The sequence below is a fragment of the Mus caroli genome, chromosome 13 (genome assembly GCF_900094665.2).
Source record: "Mus caroli chromosome 13, CAROLI_EIJ_v1.1, whole genome shotgun sequence".
Taxonomy (NCBI): Eukaryota; Metazoa; Chordata; class Mammalia; order Rodentia; family Muridae; genus Mus; species Mus caroli.
In genome coordinates, this window is record NC_034582.1 from 25,735,522 (window position 1) to 25,758,006 (window position 22,485).

General features: G+C 43.5%; 1 protein-coding gene across 1 annotated transcript in view; it reads left to right on the forward strand.

Annotated features, from left to right (window-relative positions):
- Mboat1 (membrane bound O-acyltransferase domain containing 1) overlaps positions 1-22,485 on the forward strand; it is a 108,478-nt gene that overhangs the window by 41,531 nt on the left and 44,462 nt on the right. The window contains exons 2-3 of the mRNA XM_021180393.1: positions 15,494-15,639; positions 16,654-16,731. Coding sequence (XP_021036052.1) covers positions 15,494-15,639; positions 16,654-16,731 — 224 coding nt within the window. The remainder of the gene's footprint in view (positions 1-15,493; positions 15,640-16,653; positions 16,732-22,485) is intronic.

Below are 22,485 nucleotides of genomic sequence, written 5' to 3' on the forward strand. Positions count from 1 at the left end.
AGCTTCTGCAGATTGAGGAACTGTGTTCAGCTCATCCGGGTGCTGCTCCCTCTCTTCAGTGAATGCTTGAGGGTGTTAGTTAGTCTAGTGACCACGGAACTCCCTGCCTAAAGGCCAGCCAGGCAGGGAAATGGGCTCAATTACTAATCAGAAAATTGGAAGTAGTGCCCCTCAGTTTCTCCCCACCTGATTGAAAACTACAGGGCAGATTCCTCCATCCAATGCCAGCCGCAGGAGGGGCTGTGGCAGGGGAAGAACCAGTCTTACTAGTAGCAGTTGAAACTGGCTTCATGTTTGGAAAACAGAAGTAATGGGACTTAGAATTTTGAATAACTCTATCATTGGGTGGAGCTAGGACTTTAACTTACAGCCATATAATTACATCAGTGAGTATTTGTTATGTATGAAAGTGTTCTGTATGGTGCAGCTTATAACAACAAAAGCTGTAAGCAAATGAGAAATTGTAGAATGGTTGTGTGAATGCTGTCATGAGCATAGCATCCTGGACACTTGATACACAATATGCATGCTTTTTCTCCTTGACTTAGGACCAATTTGGAAATAAGACCCAAGCAACTATTACCAGTGATTGAAATATTACTTTAATAATGATGGAACTCTTGGATCACAAAGGGTTTACTGGTTATGTATTATTTATTAATGACTATTACTGGTGGAGTATTGAGGGTTAATCCCAGTCCTACCCCTTTCTTCACTTTTTATTTGCAAACGATATTTTTCCAAGTGCCTTGTATTCACTGTGTAGTTCAGGCAGGCCTCTGTACCATCAGGCCTTGCCATATAGCTTTACTCTTGAATGGAAGTGACTTCTTGTCCCTCCATATTGATGCTGCAGAGCAGCAAGACTCCTGTGTGGGATAATGTGCAGGGAGCACAGGTCTGGGAATGCTCCGTGTAGACAGGCTGGTTCTCAATGAAGAAACCACTTGGGGCCCGGACTGGGCATGCTCAGTGCTTCCCTTTAACTTTATTCCAAGCAACTCCTCAGGGTGGACAGGAAGTAGAATGCTTCTTCCTCGTTATGGTTTGGATCTTAAACATCCTGCAAAAGCCGTGGTGTTGAGGGATTGGTTGTCAGCCATTGACACTGTTGGGTAGAATCTTCTGCAAGACAGGGGACTAGTTAAAGGGTTGGGGCGGGGATAGCATTGAAGGGCGAATGGAGACCTTGGCCCTTCCTCTCTCCTACTTTACTTCCCTGCATTCATTAGGTGAACTAAGCTCTTTCCTCATGCCTTTCCCACCAAGGTGTTCTGCCCGGCAACAGGACCACTGCTATGGGACCAAGTGGCCCTGGATGGAAACCTCTATAGCTGTGAACCACAAAAACCTCTGTGGCTTGGTTTACCCCCAAAGTATTTTGTCACACAAACCAAAAATACTTGGTTTACCCCAAGTATTTGTCACAGCAACCCAAAGCTGACTGATATACCTTCCCAGGAAAGGAACCATCTGTAAAAATCTAAGGATGAAGGAGGAGTGCTCATTCACCTTCGACCGCCCCATGCTGTGATGTACTCTGCAGCTTTAAAACATACAGGTTAACTAGAGATGAGTGAATTTGATGTGTTAAGTTGCTCTTCTCGCTGCTGCCCTACTGTAGAGGAATTACTTGAGGAAGGGAAGCTTGCTCAGGCTCACAGTGCAGGAGACAGTTCAGCCTAGAAGCTGTGGAACCAGCTTTGGCTATGGTGGCAGAACACCGATTGTTCACATCATGGTGGATCAGGAAGCAGAACCAGGAATCCAGTGCTCAACTGACCCCTCTTTCTCTCTTTATTCAGTCTGGATCCCAGTGTGTGGCATAGTGCCATACATTCAGGATCGGTCTTTCCCTCTCAGCCAGTCTTCTTGGAAACACCCTCACAGGCATACCCAGAAGAGTGCTTGGCTAATGCCCCAGGCATTTACTAATGCAATCAAGTTGACAGAACGAATCAACATACCGAGAAAGATGCCCGCCTTCATAGCCCAGTGGAAAACCACATCACAGGGTTGTCATTACACTACAACTGTATGAAGCCAAAGGAGAAACCAATGCCTGTGATTAGAAACCACATTTTTCTATTGAAATTAAATATAGAAAACAAGGAATGTTCTCTGATCTCCAAGGAAGGAAGGTGGATGATGAGATCATCCCTTCATTTCATTTTTTACATCTTCTATTGAAAATAGATTCTGTCATTTTATTTAAAGTGAGGATTTATTCATTTTAGTAATAAAATGAAATCCGTGAAAATTCAGATGGCTTCTTATGGTGGACTTCTTTTAAATGTGACTTTATCTTTTAATTTGATGCTTGGAAGAAGGGAAGGTATGCATCCCTGCAGTATGTTTCATTCAGTCCTGGAAGCCAGGGCAGTAGTTTAACTTGTCTGAATTGCCTTATGTACCCCATATAGACCAGTTGGTTTTATGTGTCTGTGTGTGTGTATGTGTGTGTGTGTGCTGTGCATGGGATAGGTGTGTATATGTACATGTTTATGTATATGTACCTCTGTATGTGTATGTATCTGTGTCTATATAGAAAGGCCAGAGGTTGACATCAGGTGTCTTCTGTGATGACAAGGAACATCTGCTGGGCATCCATACTCAGACCCTATGCTTTCATGGTGGGCACTCTATCAACGGAACCAACCCCACAGCCCCTCACTATTCGTTCATTTGTAAAATTTCAAATCACCCTACAATTTTGTTCAGTGCAACCTAGCAATACTTCTTTCATATGAAGTTTAGAATACTTGAAGACATATTCAGCTATAACAGTGTTTAATAGTGTTTTATAGGCATCTCCCTGGGCTGGGGAGATGCCTATAAAAATAAGAATACTTGCTAAGCAAGCAGGAGAAACTAGGTTCAAATCTCAGCTTCTATGTGAAAAGCCAGGCATGGCCTCCCAGGCCTGCTATCCCAGTGCTGTGAGACAGGAAGATCCCAGCTTGTTTTTTAAACCTTCTGTAAAACCTTAGGTCCACAATGCTCTAAGTCTTCCTTGTAAGGTTCTTCCAATGTGTACAGCAGAGGATGTGGAGGAGCAAGGGAGTGTTAATAAAGGCACTCAGGATTTGAGCCAGCACATAGGAATGCCAGGTCAAAGAAGGCTCAGTGATATCGTAGTCCCCACTGGCCAGGTGGTAAAAACAGAGTTAGCTGTTTGGAGACTCCATTTCCTTCTCTAGAGAGTATGGACATCTAGGGACCACTTTGGGGGGGGGGTTGGACCAAATCAATGGAAAGTCTGATAAATTTTTGTAATGCCTTTAAACCACTGTAGCTTACATATGCTTATATCTCCTCTTATCTGCCACTTAGCAGTATGATAAGTCTAAGCAAGATCTCAGCTCTGTCTGCCTGGTAGAATCACTCAGGGAAGTTTTATAAGAGAAAGGATGCCTTTCTTCCATTGTGGTTCAGTGTGAGGCCCCAGAATCTATGAATATTATTTTTTAAAATTTTGTTTTGGGAGGAAACAAAAGTTTTTAATTACATTGTGTGTGTGTGTGTGTGTGTGTGTGTGTGTGTGTGTGTGTGTCTGTGTTTTGTGTGGGTTCAGAGGTCAGAAGACAACTTGCTGGAAGTGGTTCTCACTATCCACCACATAAGGCCTGGGAATTAAATTCAGATCATTAGGCTTGGTGGTAAGTGCATTTACCTGATGAGCCATCTCTGGTCCAAATATCAAGTTGTTTTCAATCTTGTTTTGGGAGGAATTTTTAAATTTTTAATTAAAAATTGTTTTTTTTTTAAAGATTCCTTTGGCTTTTTCTTGGGGCAGTGTCGCCCTTACTCTGAGCAAAGAACTATGGGCAGAGGAAATCAGGGTTAGAGAGGACTGGGAGGCAGACACTTTCCTGTGTTCAAACCAAAGTCAACGGTGCAAAAATGCGAGCGTGGGACAGGATCCTTCCAGTTTCCGTCTGTGCCTAGAGCTGATCCTGTGGCCCATTGCTCCATACCCAAATAGTGCCTTGAGATAGCTGGCTTCCCAGGAGTGTTGACAGGCCCGTGAGCACAAGTAAGACCACCACTGCTGCTCAGAGGGACCTGCCTGGAGCCCTCAGGACACAGGAACCAAGGAGCAGGCTGGGACAGGATCCTTCCAGTTTCTGCACCAGGAACACCGGGAAAGGACTGGTCTTCCAGGAGTACTGACACACAGGCTTGCAGGTGGGACAAGCCACAGTTAGAGACAGCAAGACCAGCTAACACCAGGGATAACCAGATGTTGAGAGGCAAGGGCAAGAATATAAGCCATAGAAACCTAGGCTACTTGGCATCATCAGATCCCTGTTCTCCCACCACATCAAGCCCTGGATACCTCAACATACCAGAAAAGCAAGACTCTGATTTAAAATCACATATCATGATGATGATAGAGGTTGTTAAGAAGGATATAAATAATTCCCTTAAAGAAATACAGGAGAACACATGTAAACAGGTAGAAGCCCTTAAAGAGGAGACAGAAAAAATCCCTTAAAGAATTACAGAAAAACACAAACAAATAGGTGAAGGAAATGAACAAAACCATCCAGGATCCAAAAATGGAAATAGAAACAATAAAGAAATCACAAAGGGACACCCTAGAGACAGAAAACCTAGGAAAGAGATCAGGAGTCATAGATGCAAGCATGACCAACAGAATACAAGAGATAGAAGAGAGAATCTTAGCGACAGAAGATACCATAGAAAACATTGACACAACAGTCAAAGAAAATGCAAAATGCAAAAAGCTCCTAACCCAAAACATCCAGGAAATCCAAGAGACAATGAAAAGACCAAACCTAGGGATAATAGCTATAGAAGAGAGTGAAGATTCCCAACTTAGATGGTCAGTAAATATCTTCAACAAAATTATAGAAGAAAACTTCCCCAACCTAAAGAAAGAGATACATACAAGAAGCCCACAGAACTCCGAATAGATTGAACCAGAAAAGCAATTTTTCCTGTCACAAAATAGTCAAAACACCAAAAGCACAAAACAAAGAATGAATATTAAAAGCAGTAAGGGTAAAAACTCAAGTAAGATATAAAGGCAGACCTATCAGAATTACACCCGACGTCTCAGCAGAGACTATGAAAGCTAGAAGATCCTGGGAAGATGTCATACAGACCCTAAGAGAACACAATGCCAGCCCAGGTGCTATACTTAGCAAAGCTCTCAATTACCAAATATGGAGAAAACAAGATATTCCATGACAAAAATAAATTTACACAATATCTTTCCACAAATCCAGCCCTACAGAGGATAATAGATGGAAAACGCCAACACAAAGAGGGAAACTACATCCTAGAAAAAGCAAGAAAGTAATCTTTCAACAAACCCAAAAGAAGATAGCCACACAAACATAAAAATAACATCAAAATTAACAGGAATCAACAATCACTATTCCTTAATATCTCTTAATATCATCAATGGACTCAATTCCCCAATAAAAAGACATAGACTAACAGACTGGATACATAAACAGGACCCATCATTTTGCTGCATACAGGAAATGCACCTCAGTGTCAAAGACAGACACTACCTCAGAGTAAAGGGCTGGAAAACAATTTCCCAAGCAAATGGTCCCAAGAAACAAGCTGGAGTAGCTATTCTAATATTGAGTAAAATCAACTTTCAACCAAAAGTTATCAAAAAGTATAAGGAAGGACACTTCATACTCATCAAAGGAAAAATCTACCAAGAACTCTCAATTCTGAACATCTAAGCTTCAAATGCAAGGGCAGCCACATTCATAAAAGAAACTACTAAAGCTTGAAGCACACATTGCACCGCACACAATAATAGTGAGAGACGCAACACCCCACTCTCAGCAATGGACAGATCATGGAAACACAAAGTAAACAGAGACACAGTGAAACTAACAGAAGTTATGGACCAAATGGATTTAACAGATACCTATAGAACATTTCATCCTAAATCAAAAGAATATACCTTCTCAGCACCTCACGGCACCTTCTCCGAAATTGACCATATAAGTAGTCACAAAACAGGCCTCAACAGATACCAGAAGATTGAAATAATCCCATGCATCCTATCAGATCACCATGGACTAAGGTTAGACCTCCAGAGAAGCTGGTTATAAAAAAACCCAGCAGTTTCACAAAGAGATAGAACAGCCACCCAGATTTGCACAGGATGGAGCAGACTGGAACATCCAGGAAGCTCCGGCAAAGCTGGAGATGGAGGTGGAGGCAGCACACCAAGAGCACCAGACTATGCTAATGAGGCAGGATTTGATGAGCTTCAGAGAATGGGGGGCTGCATAACCAAGAGGTTCAGCAACAAAAGCAGTTAGAACTCAGGCAGGAAGAGGAACGCAGGCGTCATGAGGAAGAGATGCAGCGACGAGAAGAAGACACTATGCTAGGATAGCAGGAAGGATTCAAGGGAACCTTCCCTGATGGGAGATAACAAGAGATACGGATGGGCCAAATGGCCATGGGAGGTGCTGTGCACATAAACAATAGGGGTGCCACGACCACTGCTCCTGTGCCACCTGGTACTCTGGCCCCTCCAGAACCTGCCACTATGATGCCAGATGGAACCCTGGGATTGACCCCACTACCAACTGAACGATTTGGCCATGCTGCTACAGCCGAAGGAATTGGTGGAACTCCTGCATTCAACGGTCCAGGTCTAGGAGCTGAATTTGCTCCAAATAAATGCGATTTTAGGGGGGAAATCCCTTTGATGCTAGTGGTCAATTGAGAGTATTTATTTCAGGGCGGTCTTGTTAAGCAATTCACTTTAAAGATTTTTGGTTTTGTTTTTATTTTTTCAAGACAAGGTTTCTCTATGTAGCTCTGGCTGTTCTGGAACTCAAGATGTAGACCAGGCTGACCTTAATCTCATAGAGATCTACCTGCCTCTGCCTCCCAAATGCTGGGATTAAAGGTGTGTGCCAACACTGCCCAGATAACTTTACAGCTAATTCATGTGGCATTTTATAGCTTAGAACATGCTAACACATTCCACTGAATGCCCACTACAATACTGTGCATAGATGCTATTTTCTCATATAACTGAGAACATGGTGGCAATTCTTTACTGGATGTTATGTTTTATTATTCTATAAGATAGAGAGAAGTTGATTACAACATCAGCTGAGTGGAACTGAGTCACATGGAAAATTTCAGATTTTATAAAAATATAGACTACACATAAATATACACTCATGCAATACATACATATACATGTTATAGTAATATATACATAATGTTAATGTCTTATATTAGCCATGTAGACATTATACAAATGTGTATTATCCATATGCACTGCACACACACACACACACACACACACACACACACACACACACACCTGTTAGTGGTAGGGCTATTTTCCTACGTGTCTTCAACCTCCCTACATTCAAGCTTATAACATCATCCACAAATGTTCTACCTTCTCTCCCAGGCCTCTTCAGTGCCCTTACTCCCTCCAGATGCCCAGAGTTCTTTGATAAGACCCTATTCCTACATGAGCCCAAATATCAGTTATTTTCAATTTTGTTTCTGGAGGAATTTTAAAAAGAATTTAATTAAAATGTTTCTTTTCTAACGTTCTTTTGATTCTAGAGGTTAATTGAGAGCCTTTATCTTAGGGCGGTCTTTTAGTCAGAGACGTTTACAGTTAAATTGTACAGACTCTGTGTCCAAGGCTGTAGACAGCCACAGGAAGGCTTGCTGGGTGTGAGTCAGGTAGCTGTATTTGTGCCTGAAAGGTCTTCCAAATGCCCATATATTGAGGTGTGTGACTGGAGGAAGCTAAGTTGCTGGGGCATGCCCCTTTCTTACTGTATCCTGGACCTTATGAGGTGAGCAGGCCTCCCTCGCACTCCATGCTCTGCCACGATGTTCTGTATCATCTTGTGTCGGAAGCAGCAAAGCTCACTGTCCATGGACTGAACATGTGAGCCTTTCTTCTTTTTAAATGGTTTCTCCCAGCTGTGTATTATAGTTACAGGAAATTCACTTCACATAGGATGCTGGCTTCTAGTCCCAACTCTGAGACTCAGCAGCCCTGTCACCCAGAATGCTTACCAAGCTCAAGTTTCTTCATCTGGAAAATGAGGTAATCCTACAGATACAGAGTGACAATGTTGAGTTCAGTGTGTTCATTGGTGGACTCAGGAGCCAGGTGCCTCGAGTTGCTTTTCTTCAAGACAAGGCTTTTCATAACCCAGGCTGGCCTCAAACTTGCTGTGTATCCCAGGATAGCATTGGACCCAGGGCTCTGTACAGGCATTGTATCCAATGAGCCGCACTCTCAGCCTTAGACTCCCTGGATTCAAATCCAGTATTGCTACTGGCTTTCTGGTATGTGAACTTTTGATAAGTTTCTTAACTCTTTTGTGACTTAATTTCTTTGTCTACCACATATTTCAAATATCCCCAGAGTTGTGAAGATGAAAGACTTATTTAGACAGAAAAGAGGGCGTGGCCAAGCTCTGGCCATGTGCCTGGTACCAGAAATGCTAGCCACACTGTCGTTATATATTGGCTCTTTATACTGGCTAACAGAGGCAGTGGATTTGTTTTCAGAGGAGGTGGATGAGAATATGTTGGAAGACAGAGTTTTAATCCTACATGGTCCTGAATTTTCTTCATTCTTCTCTGTCTGCTAAGCCAAGGGATATAAACAGGACTTCTGGGTAGGTTATCCTTGTCCTGGATAAAGAGACACCATGACCATTTGCAGACATGATGACCCCATGCGCCCACTGTATCCATTTTTAAAGGGATTTTGTTCCGACTTAGTAACTAATACAATGCACATAGTATTTTCAGGACCCAGCAAGCCAGAAATCTTCCCATGTAATTTAAACTATAACCCAGTGTGTGTGTGGATTGTTTCTCTGAGAATTAAGAGGGATAATCTTATCTTACTCAGAACTGCTGAAGGAGACTTGGTATGTGAGAAGACAAACGCTGGAGACTTGCAGAGTTTCACTCAAAAAACAGTCATTGGCAAGGACTGTTAGCCCTGGTAGTATTACTTCAAACCCTCCCTGGAGAGCGCTGGTGTCTTGCCTGGTGATGAGGAGCCTCAGTTTAACTCAGAGTGCTAGTATAGATTTGAGTGTTTTAAGGAGTTGGTGGTTTCGTTTCCTTGGCAGTTACTGGCAGTCTTTGAGATGATTCGATAATAGATGTGAGTCGCTTTGAATGACAACTGACAGTTGTTGAGCCCCTGACATATAACATGCTCCAGTAAATGCTGAGTGCCAGGCTGGGGAGATGGCCCCGTAGGTGGACCCACCTATGGCCTCAGTGCTGGGGGCTGACACAGGTAAATCCCTGGGATGGCTGGCTAGCCAGCTCAGGCAAATTGGCTCCAGGTTCATTGAGAGACTGTCTGGAAAGATGAGGTGGGGCGTGGCAGAGGAAGACACTAGATGGGTACCAGTTCATGTACACGAATACACACATCTCTAAAAAGTGCTTTTTGTCACTGTTTTTGAGCTTCTGTGTTTGAAACAGAGGCCAATGGATAGTGAACCCTTTTCAACATGTACAAACCTAGAATGAGCTATCAAGTTTTCAACAGGGATAGTAGCATCCAAGCAGGGCCAGCAGCTGGGTGGCCCCGTTGGTGGTCGTTTTTGCTGTAGCCTCTAGGTAGCTGGCTCCAGGCTTATGATGAGACCCATAGCATCCCAGGAAGCCTTGGCTTTGGACTCTGCCTGCTCTCTGTCTTTTGGGGATAAGAACAGTGATGTTAACTCATGGGTTTGAGAAGAGGGTTTTTTTTAATTTTTAATATTTTTTATTACATATTTTCCTCAATTACATTTCCAATGCTATCCCAAAAGTCCCCCATACCGCCCCCCACTTCCCTACCCACCCATTCCCATTCTTTTGGCCCTGGCATTCCCCTAGAGAAGAGGGTTTTTATTGGACAGTGTTACAGGTTAGATTCACACACTGAAGTCGTAACCTCCCCGTGTCTGAGAATGTGGCCATGGTTGGAGATGGTCTTTAAAGAGGTTCTGATGAGAATGGGCCATATGGAATCTAATAGAGCTGCTGTCCTTATATGGAAAATCAAGACACCTGATACACAGAGAGAAGATTATGTGAGGACACAGAGCGAGAGAGTAAAGCTAAGGAGCGAGGTTCCAGAGAAGCCAGTCTCAGCCTTCCAACTTCCAATCCATCTCTGCTGTTTAACTGGTTTGTGGTGCTTTGTTATGGCCTATAGAAACTACCATAGGCATCCAGCAAAGTTTCTCGAGTGGTATGCTTGGCAGAGAATGCTAGGAACTGAGACGGTGAGTGGCGTGTGACCTCCATGGACTTTGCTGTGACTTTAGCCATTGCACTTCACAGTGCTGCTCTTGTCTCCCTGTGTCTAGGGAAGCAGGCTAGTGCATAAAGCTGTCAGAATCCTTAGTGTGGTAGTCAGGGTCATTGTCCTCCACTCAATAAAAGACATTTTATGTTCAGGATGAGAGGAGATATCAATTGAAAGTTTGCTGGGTTGTAAAATTATGCACATTGATTATCCATCTTTAATAACATTTGCTTATCCACGGGCAGTGGAGAAAAATGGGCTCTTTGGAGACTTAAAAGCATGTCTTGCTGACATTCCAAAGCACTGGGAATAAGGATCTCTTTGAAAATGAAAAGTAGCTAAAGGGTGGGGGACAGACACTTTTTGTTCTTCGGAACAGAAGGGAATCACAGTTTGAGTTCCCTTCTGCTTTTTTTTCTCCTTTGGGAGGCGGGCATGCAGTGCAGGCAAGGAAGCACTGTTTGTGGTGGAGAATGACTTTCCTTTGAGTCAGGGCCCTTTCAGTTGGTTTTGTCTTCTGTTCCAGGCCTGCCCTCTCACCTGCCTCTCCTTGGTACACCACTGGACGAGGGGAAATCGTTTTGGATAGTTGATATTTGCTATCTGTTAAAAATAGTGTGCTTGACTTTCTTCAATCAGGAGGAAGGCAATATTTTTAGGTCCTGACACAGTTTGTTTTTATTTGGAAGCCATGAAGACTATGAGACAGAAATCCCCAAATAACAGCTTTCTAGCAGAGTGTGAGCGTAGCTGGGGGGATGGGGGGAGGGTTTCTTTATGAACCACATTTGAAAATCGCAGCCCAGCACACCCTGGGCTGGTGGAATAAAAACACACACTTTGGGGGGGGGCATGTTTGATTTCCTACCAGCACCTTTGAAATCTTGCAAAGGCTGTGGAAACTGAGCATGTGTTGGCTCTGACTCATGCCCGCCTAGCTTGTGTTTGGGAATCGGATCAACAAAGCAGCTGGCGTCTTGGTACAGTGGGGTCCACACAATACTGTAACTGTGGGAACAGTGTCGTTAAGAGCTCAAGAATGAAACTGCAGCCCCCAGCATGCCTTTGGAGGCCACAGCAGTCACGCCTCTGTGGGCCACAGCACTGGAGAAGGAAATATCCTGCTAGCATTCCTTGTAATTGTGAAGGATTTAATAAAGGATATCACAATGCATGTTGGCACACTGTCTTTATCCTTGCTTCCTCTGAGGGATGGAGTTTAATCTTTGGGGGATTTGGTATATGTCGAATCCTTTTCACAAAGGCAACTTTTTTGAATGAAATTTTAAAAGAACAAAACAAAACCAAAACCAAAAGAAAACACCTTTCTCCTTTCCAGTCCCCTTTCTGGAACTGCCTTGACTTTTAGGTTTGTCTCTGTTGTAGATTTGAAAAACTCATCTTAGGAGCTGAAAACCCAGAGGCTGACTGGATTCAGGGCTGTATTGCCTCTTGGTGCAGAAGGAGCTTGGGCTTCCATGTGAATGCTGGGGGGGGAGGGGGGGGAGAGAATGGGTACCAGGCAGAAGCTGGGGAGGTCACTTTAAAACAGCCCACAGTAGTTGGTGAGTCCATCCCGTCCTCAGCGCATGCACATGCTAATTTTGGTAGTGTAGACTAATAGAGATTGCACGCACTGCTTCAAGTGGTCATGCATGTTAGCTTCTTTAGTCCAAAGATGACTTTAGGTGACAGTGAAACAGGGGACTGATCAAATACTAAGGGTGACAGGCAGGAAGGATAGAGTGTGGTTCTTGCTACGACTGGAGATGGATCTAGAAGATGTAGGAACTTCAGTGAAGTTTGGGCAAGCCAGGGACGTTTGTTAATTCAGACAATACTTTGCAGTCACTTTTAGGCTGTATTGCTTTTGTTTTGTTTTCTTTTGGTTTGGTTTTGAGATAGGCTCTTTCTATGTAGCTTGGCTGGTTCTAAAACATACTAGGTTGCAACCTGGGCTGGCTTCAAGATTGTGCTAATTCTCCTGCCTCTGCCTCCCAGAGGCCAGAATTATAAATACACACCATTCTACCTGGCTAGCTTGTGTCATTGATTATTTAGCCCATTGAAAGCTTTCTTTCTCATTCATATCAGTGTTTCAAAGTGGAGTATGGTGGGGTAAAGAGTCACAGAAACACACGTGGATCCCACCCATGAAATGCCCCGCTTCAGTAGATCTGGGGTCCCAGAGAAGGTTAAACTGGTTTCCAGGCAGTGCTGTTGCTACTGTCCCGAGGGCTGTGTTCCAAAGAATACTGTATTCCCTGAATCATTTCTCATCTACAAACGCTCCATATTTCCTGGCCAAACAGATGGAATGGAACAAATATCTCTGTGGGTACTTTCCTGAATAAATATGCCCTACTCTAGGCTGGCTGCTGGGCTGAGAGGAGTCTCTCTCTCTCCCCCTCTCTCCCTCTCCCTCTCTCCCTCTCTCCCTCTCCCTTTACCTCTCTCTTCCTCTCTCTCCCTTTTCCTCTCTCCCCCTCTCTTTCTCTCTATCTCTCACACACAAATACATGCACACAAGTTTTCATTTGTTTAGACAGGATCTTTAAAAAAAAAAGATTTTATTTATTTTATGTGTATGAGTACACTGTAGCTGTTTTCAGACACACCAGAAGAGGGCATCGGATCCCATTATAGATGGTTGTGAGCCACCATGTGGTTTTTAGGAAATTGAACTCAGGACCTCAGGAAGAAGAGTCAGTGCTCTTTACTGCTGAGCTGTTTTCTCCAGCCCCAGCCAGGATCTTATTATATACCCTGTGGCTGGCCTTGAATTAGCAGTCCTCCTGCCTCAGCTCCCCTCTGCTGGAGTGACAGGAGTGCTCTCCCACTAGATTCTCACTCTTGTGTGCCAGTTGTTGGTTGCTCATTTAGCCTAGATTAAAAGAGGGTCAAAACTTGCATGGTAGGCTTTTAAGTCCTTTTCTCTGGGTCTTTTCAGAGCCTAAGTAAAGGTGGAGTCTAGTGGGAACAGGTGTGTTTGAGTGTCTGGTGAGATATAATCTTTTCAACAGAGAGGAAACAATACAGTTGTCATCAAAGCCAGACCAAAAACTTTCTGAAAGTTTCATTTTCTGTAAGGGGTCGAAAGTATTGTTGCTTTTTTTTTCTGGAGAAGACAAAGTGAACTCAAGTGGAGCTGGTGCCCCTCCTTCTTCTTCCCCTCCCTTTCCCCCTCCCCCTCCCTCTCCCCTTCCCTCTCTCGCTCCTGCCCCTCCCCTAGTACACAGCTAATGAACATTAGTAACAGCTGCTCCTCTTTGAGGCTTGGGAAAGTGCTGATGAAATCCTGTGGTTTTATTCATGACTTAAAATTTTTTTTTTAACTCTTTGCTTCCTAAATGCTTTGAAGAGTTTACGTGACTTTTCCAGCTTTCGATAATGGTCAAACCACTCAGCATGTTTGGAATTTGATTTGCCTTAAGTTTAAACTGCAAAGATAAACGTTAGTGCTTTTTCAAAAATTAGCTGATTTTCCCCATGGGTTTTGAGGAATTTAAAAAAAATGTTTTTTTCTCTTTCTCTCTCTTTTTCCCCCCTTGGCTTGCATAGAGAGCCTAGGCTGTCCTTGATCACATATATGCAGCGAGGGGATGACCTTGAACTCCTGACCCTCCTGCTTTGATCCTCAAGTGCTGAGGTTTTAGGTGTCAACTACCATACCCAGCTTTTAATGTTTTAGTAAACTCCTCCATCTCTTCTTCTGTCTTTGGCTTGTCCTCCTCTTGTTCCTCCTCTTCCTGTCTGCCTTAAACTCATTTGCCTCATTGCCAGTGCTGGGGACCAAGTCTAGGACCTCATACACACAAGACGACTGCCCTACTGCTAAGCCAGCCAGGCCCACACCTCTTCACTGAGACTTGTGTCAGAGGGCGTTTGCTGTCTTTTAGCATGGTCATGATTGACACTGGAAAGTTTAATGTGGGTTGTGTCTCTTATGGATACCCAGAGTCACATCTTGAACTTGCAGACATTGTGCTGATTTAAAATAAGAAAAGTGGGGTTAGAAAACACTTGATGATCACTTTGGCAAAACCTTGGATTTTTAAGTTTTCAGAAGAAAAAGCATATTAATTAACTATTCTTGTTGTTGTGGCCAAAAGCTTGACGACTTAGGGAGGAAGTTGGCTCACGCTGTGGGGGATCCCATCCACCATGGGAAAAAGGCATGGTGGGAAGAAAGGTCATACTATATCCATAGTAAGGAAGCAGAGGGCAGATAGGAAGTGGGGCTTACCACCCTCGTGACATACTTCCTCCTCCAGTGAGGCTCCACCTCTTGATACAACAACCTTCAAAAAATAGCACCAGCGGCTGTGGAATCTGATGTTTCAACATGTCAGCCTGTTGGGGGCGCTTTACATCTAAACCACAGAACAAGGGCATAGCGGATATTATACTCTTCCTTTTACAGAACTGCCCCCGGAGGGGAAAAAAAACAGAAACAAAACAACCAGTCAGCAGACTTCCTGTCTCCTTACACCAGTGGATCTCAACTTCCATAGAGGTTGTCTACATATCAGATATTTATATTGTGATTCATAACAGTAGCAAAATTACAGTTATGAAGTAGCAGCGAGATAATTTTATGGTTGGGTGTCACAAGAGCATGAGGAAATGTATTGAAGTGTTGCAGCATTAGGAAGGTTAGAACTGCTGCCTTAGACATGTCCTGCTGTGGAAAGGAGAGCATTTGAAGGTTTGGAGGAGCTGGAGAAGGGACCCCCGAGTTTATCATTTCATTTCAAATTTTATTTATTCATCTATCTATCTATCTATCTATCTATCTATCTATCTATCTGTGTGTGTGTGCTTTGACTGCATGTCTGGCACCCCAGGAGGCCAGAAGAGACTATCAGATCCCTTGGCAATGGAGTTTCTGATGATTCAGAGCCTCCATATCTCTACCTGTGTGTGTGGGGGGGGGGAGGGGGACTGAGCAAAAAGTATCGTTAACCTCCCAGCCTCTGCTCCAGCCTGGGCTTTTTATACCATGCGAAGGCTGCATTCTCCTTCTGTTGCTCGTCCCTCCTCCAAACAGACACTCAGCTGAGAGGGGAAAAGCCTAACCTTCAGATGCATCTTGGGTATAGATGCCTGAAAAACCCAAAGCAGATTCACACATAGGCAAAACACTGAGAAAGTCTTTCTTCCCTGTCTCCCCAGGTTAACTTTGTGGCTTGCCAGCTCTTTGCCTTGTCTGCTGCTTTCTGGTTCAGAATCTACTTACATCCTGGTAAAGCCAGCCCTGAGGTCCGGCACACCTTGGCCACCATTTTGGGCATCTATTTTGTTGTGTTTTGTTTTGGTTGGTGAGTATACACCTCCTAAATTCTAATGTTTATTGCTTGGATGTTTTGTGATATTACTCTTGGTAAGAAATATATGACATTGTAAAATACCTCATGCATTGAAAAGATTGGTGAGATTGTGAATGTCGTAGAAATCTTAGTGTAAACCAATGGGGATGTTGTGGGAGCCTTCACTCAAGTTAAGGACTGGAGCCAACAATGAGGCTACCTGTTGAAAGTCTTTTTTTTTCCTTCTTAAGATTAGATCTCTACAGACCTCCTTGAGTCATATAGATGGAATGCTGTAAGGTTTAACTCTTCCCAACAGGGACCCTCCCTAATGTTTGCAGACGGTGTGTTTCTTGTCTTCCTGTTGGAGACTTGGTGTTAGTCCAAAGGTTTCAGGGCAGGTATCAGGGCTATGCGTCATTCTCTAACAGATGTGAGATTTAGCTTAGTGTGGAAACCTGCTAACACCAGGAGATTGCAAATACCTAGGCAGTGACACTCCTTAGGGTGCACTCTTTAGACAATAACATTTCTAGACGTGACTCTTCAAGGAAATTGTGAATTTGGTGAAGGTCCCACAATACTTTCACAAACCACTGGGAAAAGATGCACATTTCGAATCCGCCACTGTGTGACAAAGCCCTGGTATATAGGGAGTGGGATTTTGGTACTGGCACTTTGAAACTTAGAAAAATAGCTTTGAGACTTAAAAACAGAAAATCCACACAAAATAATTCTCTTTGGGCTTTCAATTTTATATGGATGTAAACCAGCTGTAAACATTCCCACTTACTGATTCCAGACATTCCTAGGGCTGCAACTTGTAAACTGTGTCCAGGTTTCCTGGTGTCTTTTTTGAGATACAGTGTTTTGATTCCGTAGAACAATAATTTGACTTATGTTCTCTCGTGAATTAACTGATTGCTTACTCTTTGGAATGGGTGGATGGGAGTGGGGTACCCAGGAGGTACGTCAGTATGTTTTAGCATCTTTCCTCCACCCCCCCCCTTTTTTTATATCTTAAAGGTATGCTGTACATCTCTTTGTGCTGGTGTTGATGTGTTATGGGGTCATGGTCACTGCAAGTGTATCCAACATTCACAGGTAAGATCCTGGGATAGAGTAGTGTACGGGAAGAATTTTGGAATCTTCTGGGGGAAATGTATTCCGATTGTTCCCCTAAGTGATGTGTCTAAGAGTCTCCAGGATGGAAGAGAATCGGGAGGATAGGAATCTTCCGGGAAAAGGATGTGGGAAAAAGATAAACATCTTTATGTAAAAAAGATACAAAGTGGAATTCAGTTGAAAGAGGGTTTATCTGTATTAGGCAGCCTCTAGCTGGGTCCAGCTTAGATGGTCACCGCACTGGACTACAATGCAGCTGTAGAAAGGAGTGCCCAGCAGAGGTACAGAATGACATGTGTGCACCTCAAAATGAATGTGTTGAATGAAGGAAGCCACCCACATTGTGTTTTAGAAAATACAAGGTAATCTGTGGTGGTAAGAGGATCAGAAGTTACTTGGCGTGGGGTGATGCTGGGACATGGGGAAAGAAGTGTGCCGGGGTGATGTGAGGCAAAGTGCACTCTCAAGTTTGGGTGCCATTTTCTGAGTGTTAGCGCATATCAAAACTCATTTCTTGTATTCTATGAATACGTAAATGTAGAACATAAGGAAAACTCTTCAGCAAGAAAGAGCAAGGTTTTGCTGTGATGTTTGCTTTTAAGGCACAGAAGTAGTTTTGCTCTTCCTTGTAGTCTGCAGGGTCCCATGGTCAGAAGATAGACCGGTGGTGTGTGTTTTTTTTACAGTGTCCGTCTTTCCTGTGGTCTGTCTGAAATCTCAGTGTTGATTTTGCCTTTTGTGGAGCCTAGAACATTATTGCTTTTTCAAGTTTCTTTTATTTAAAAGAAATGTATTTGGGAGGGCTGGAGAGAAGGTTCACGCAAGTTCAGTTCCTACTGTCCATGTGTGGTGCTCACACCTGCCTGTGACCTCTGAGGATTTCAGAGAACCCGGCTTCCCCTTCTGTCTTCCATGGGCACCTGCATTCACGTGCACACACAATTAAAAATGAAGTAACTCCTGAAGGATTTGTTTTATTTGTATTATGTGTGTGCCTGTGTGAGTTTATGTGTCCCGTGTGTATACAGATGCCTGAGGAGGGCACGGGATCCCCTGGGACCAGGGCTACAGGAGGTTACAAGCCCCATGGTGTAGATTCTGGGAATTGCACCTGGGTCTTCAGTCAGAGCAGCAAGAAATCTTAGTTGCTGAGCCGCCACTTCAGCCTCTAGTGTATTTTGGAAATATAAAGACTTTTATCTTTTGCTAATGATGCATTTTCAGTATTTAGAAAGACTCTTGGCACAGGCAAGACTAAAGGCTCAGTAAATATTTATGGAAGAGATGGCTGGGGTGCTTTGAAAAGATACTTTCAGGCCATGCATATTGGCATAGGCCTTCTTTAGTTCTGGCCCTGGGGAGGCAGAAGCAGGAGGATTTCTGTGAGGTGGAGGCCAGCCTGCTCTACATGATGCATTCCAAGACAGCCAGGGCTATGTAGAGAGTCCCTGTCAAAAGATGGGGTGGGGAGGAATAGAGGGATGGAGTGGGAGAGGTGGGGAGGGAGGGAAGGAGGGAGGGAGGGAGGGAGAGAGAGAGAGAGAGAGAGAAGGTGGACCTCCTGGTTTTCGGAGGCCACCTGATTAGTGAGGCCAGCACCACACATGTTAAAAACACGTTTATGTAACTTTTCAATATAAATTTGTAGTTATGATAAATTTTTGTTTTTGGAGGAAAGTCTTTTTTTTTTTAATAGACTTTTACACTTCATTAGTCTTCCAACTTTGTATTCAAATGAGCCCTGGGAGTGACTTCTAATCTCCCTCTCCTCGGTGCCTCTCCTAGAGAAGATAGCACCATTCTTTCTGGAGGAACATCAGGAAGTCCATTTTTCTAATTTGAGAAGGAAGATAATTTCTTTACACTATATGTATAATGCTTATAAGAGCCTTAAGAAGAGTCATGTTGTGGTGACGTGTGTGTGTGTGTGTGTGTGTGTGTGTGTGTGCCCGAGTGCATGTGTGATTGCTTGTCCTTTCTGTAACAGCATCTTGGTTAGGGGTGGCACTTTGCCAGTTACCTACCCACCAAAATCTGTCAGCACTCCCTCATACTTACATGACACTGGTAGGGCGCACTCTGGCTTTTAAAGGGTCATGTGAGCCCTTGTTCCACAGCGGCCAGAGTCTGGGAATGGGACATTCTAACTAAGGTGGAGCTGAGCCGTCCAGACCGTGACTTTCACCACAGCCGTGTTGTGGTAGCAGAACATTCTGCATGGGAGTGAAATGGGAGATGCCCAAACCCGTTCTTCCTCTCTCTGTTTGCTTGAATGCTTGCCAGTTTGCAGAAGTAGGGAGTGGTCCAGTTCCCAAAGGAAGAACTCCATGTAGCTCTAACTTGTGTCCCAAAGTTGTTTCCTCTGAGTTCCAGGGAGAGAACAAGAGGTTGGGGTTAGGAAATGTGAGATCTGAGTAGATGGGGGAGCCTCCCTGTGGATTAGCATTCCCCTTATTCCCACAAGGGGTGGAGTTTGTAAAAGTGTGGATGGGTTTCCTTCTTTTCTTTTTAATTAAAAACAGCTTGTAATTATTTCTGGTTGACTATAGATAACTCCGAGTGTGTGTGTGTGTGTGTGTGTGTGTGTGTGTGTGTGTGTGTGTGTGGTACATGCATGCATGGACAAGAGCAGAATATCAGATATCTTCCTTTGGTGCTAGACACCTCATTGCCTCGAGACAGTGTCTCTAACTGAAACTGGGAGGTCACAGTTTTTTGTCTGGGCTCTCCTTCCAGCAGGCTTCCAGGATCTGTCTCTCTCTGCCTGCAACTGCTAGGGTTACTGTCAAGGACAGCTGTGACCAGCTTTTTCCATGGGTGCTGGGGTTCAGAACTCAGGTCCTTATGCTTGCTATGCAAGCATCTTACACACTGAGCCATCTTCCCAGTTCCCTTGGATTAGGATTCTGAAGACAATGAGCTTATGATCCTATCTGAATCATTCTTCTTTTCATGTCCAGTGCTGAGAGGTCTATTTTGTGGTTGAGAAGAAATAAGGAGAGGGAGTGTTGACTGCTGCCTTCAATGAACCCATTTCTGGCCTAGCTGTTGCTCAGGGTATTTTGAGAGAGTTCTCAGGGTATAACCTCTGTTTTCATCCCAAGTTACAGTATTAGGCAGGAAACGCAGGTGTCAGTTTGCTCTTCTGGGACCAGCTTAGGCAGATCTTGTTTGTATCTTCAAGAATGTGGGCCTTGGGTGCTGGTGATGTAGTTAATTGATTCTGGAGCCCTTGCTTTGTGCTACATCCCATGCTAAGCTCTTTTTAGTGTGCTGCATTATCCTCAGTACATAGTGATTAATGTATCAGTTGATGTTTGATTTCATTGTTAACACAGTCCTTCTAAAACAAGTGTGTAGGATAGAGATTTTATTTTATTGTTTGAATTGAGCAAATGAATGCTTATGTAAAGAAGTGCAGGTAGAATATATATATATATTCTATTATATATATATATATTCTATATATATATATTCTATATATATATACATACATACATACACACATACATACACATATACACATATATATGTATATATACCCAGCCAGGTCAACATGAGAGAACACTACCAACTGTCCTGTCCCAATCTCTGTCACACTTCTTTTTCCAAAAATAACCACCCCGCCAGTTTCTCATACCACAGATTACTTTTATGAGTGCCGGGGTTTGCATTCTTATTATTTGTGTTCACAATATGTCTTTTCTGCACCACAGAGGATTCAGGTCTAGCCAGGGCAAGAATGGCCTGCCCTGGTTTGTTAGGATTCAATTCTTATCCCTGTTTTTGACAGCTGTGGTTTAGTTACAACCACTGCACTGAATCTGTTTACCCTGTAAGCCAGGGAAGAGACAGGTGTGGCTATAGTTGACCTGGTTCTACAAGAGTCTATTGCCTGAAGAATGTGCTTTGTATTTTTGTCTGATGCTCATGAACTTTCTAGAATGGAGGGAAATGGAAGCCAGGGGCAATGAGGCTTCCTCCCTCTCCTCCCGCTCTAGTTGCTCAGGGCATTTGTTCTTGGGCATTGTCTTTGTTGACTGTCTTCATGCTTAGGAGGGATTTGGGATGGATCCAAGGTAAGGAAAGCCTTTTGTATGGAGTCAGCGGACTATTCTTTATCTAGTGTGTTTTGCAAAGAAGTGCTTCCAGTTTTGAAGGCTTTAAAGTTTTTAGACCATGAACATAGAGCTCAGTGGTTTAACTCTCAGAGTAAAAGGTTGGGAATATTTTGCAATCTGAGCATTTTTGAGAACTGACATGACACTCAGTCTCTTCTCTTCTCTTCTCTTCTCTTCTCTTCTCTTCTCTTCTCTTCTCTTCTCTTCTCTTCTCTTCTCTTCTCTTCTCTTCTCTTCTCTTCTCTTCTCTTCTCTTCTCTTCTCTTCTCTTCTCTTCTCTTCTCTTCTCTTCTTTCCCCCTCCTCTCTCCCTTCCTCTCTCTCCCCCATCTCCCCCTCTCCCTCTCCCCCTCCCTTCCTTCTTCCTTTTATTGCAGAACATTTTTTTTGTTTGAGAACATTTCGGATTTTGACTTTTTGACTAAGCCTATTCGATTCTTGCTGTTTTCCTTTCTTCTTTCTGGTGATGCTGAGTAGCAGGCTCAGGTCTTTGTGCACAGTAGGCAAATGTCCAACCACTGCCTTTCAGCTGGACCATCGTCCTCCATAGCTAGGATGAAAGAGAACCTAATATCGTGTGATGCTTTATAGAACTCTTTATGCCCACTATCTGGATATACTCCTTACTTCACAACTCCCTGAGTTGACCTAGAATTCATGAGTTATTTTAATGTGAGTCTCAGTACAATTTAATGTCAGAATATTCATCCTCCCTGGTTTATGACATATGTTAGAAGTTAAAGCTTTTGGATTTATGTCTCTATCTGTTAGATTTAAAATGGTAAGCGTATTCATCTCTACAGTAGTCACTGGTACCCTCCCTACCCCCAATCCATGTGTCAGGCTCAGGGTTGAGATGCTCAAGATTCCAGTGAGTTTGGGAAGCAGACATTCATGTGGGTAATTTTAATTTGTTAGTGTTCTACATTAGCAGAATTCAAGCAGCTAAGCAGTGGCTTATGCTGGGCTAGGGGGACAGGTGTGATGTGATATGGAGGATGCTATAGAGAAGCAAGACCAATACAAAATGCATACACATCCAGACATGATGGTGTATGCCTTTAATCCTGGCACTTGGGAGGCAGAGCCAGAGGCAAATAGATCTCTGTGAGTTCCAGGCCAATCTGGTTTACATAGAATGAGTTCCATGCCAGTTACAGTTACAGAGTTACAGGGTGAGACCCTGTGTAAGCACATACACACACACACACACACACACACACACACACACAAGAGAGAGACAGAGACAGAGACAGAGACAGAGAGGAGAGGTATAGCAGAAAGAGAGAGCAGGGAGAGAGACAGAGAGAGATGATAGACAGAGACACAGAGAGAGACAGGCACAGAAATACAGGAGACACAGAGAGACAGACAGAAAGACAGAAAATGACACAGAGAGACAGACGTACACATGTAAAAAGGGGACTTTATTGGGTTGGCTTATATGATAGAAGCTGAGTACTACAACAGTAGCTGTCTGCTAGAAAGTTAGAACACTGTAGTTCCTTAGTCCAGGGATTATCTTCTTCTTCTTCTTCTTCTTCTTCTTCTTCTTCTTCTTCTTCTTCTTCTTCTTCTTCTTCTTCTTCTTCTTCTTCTTCTTCTTCTTCTTC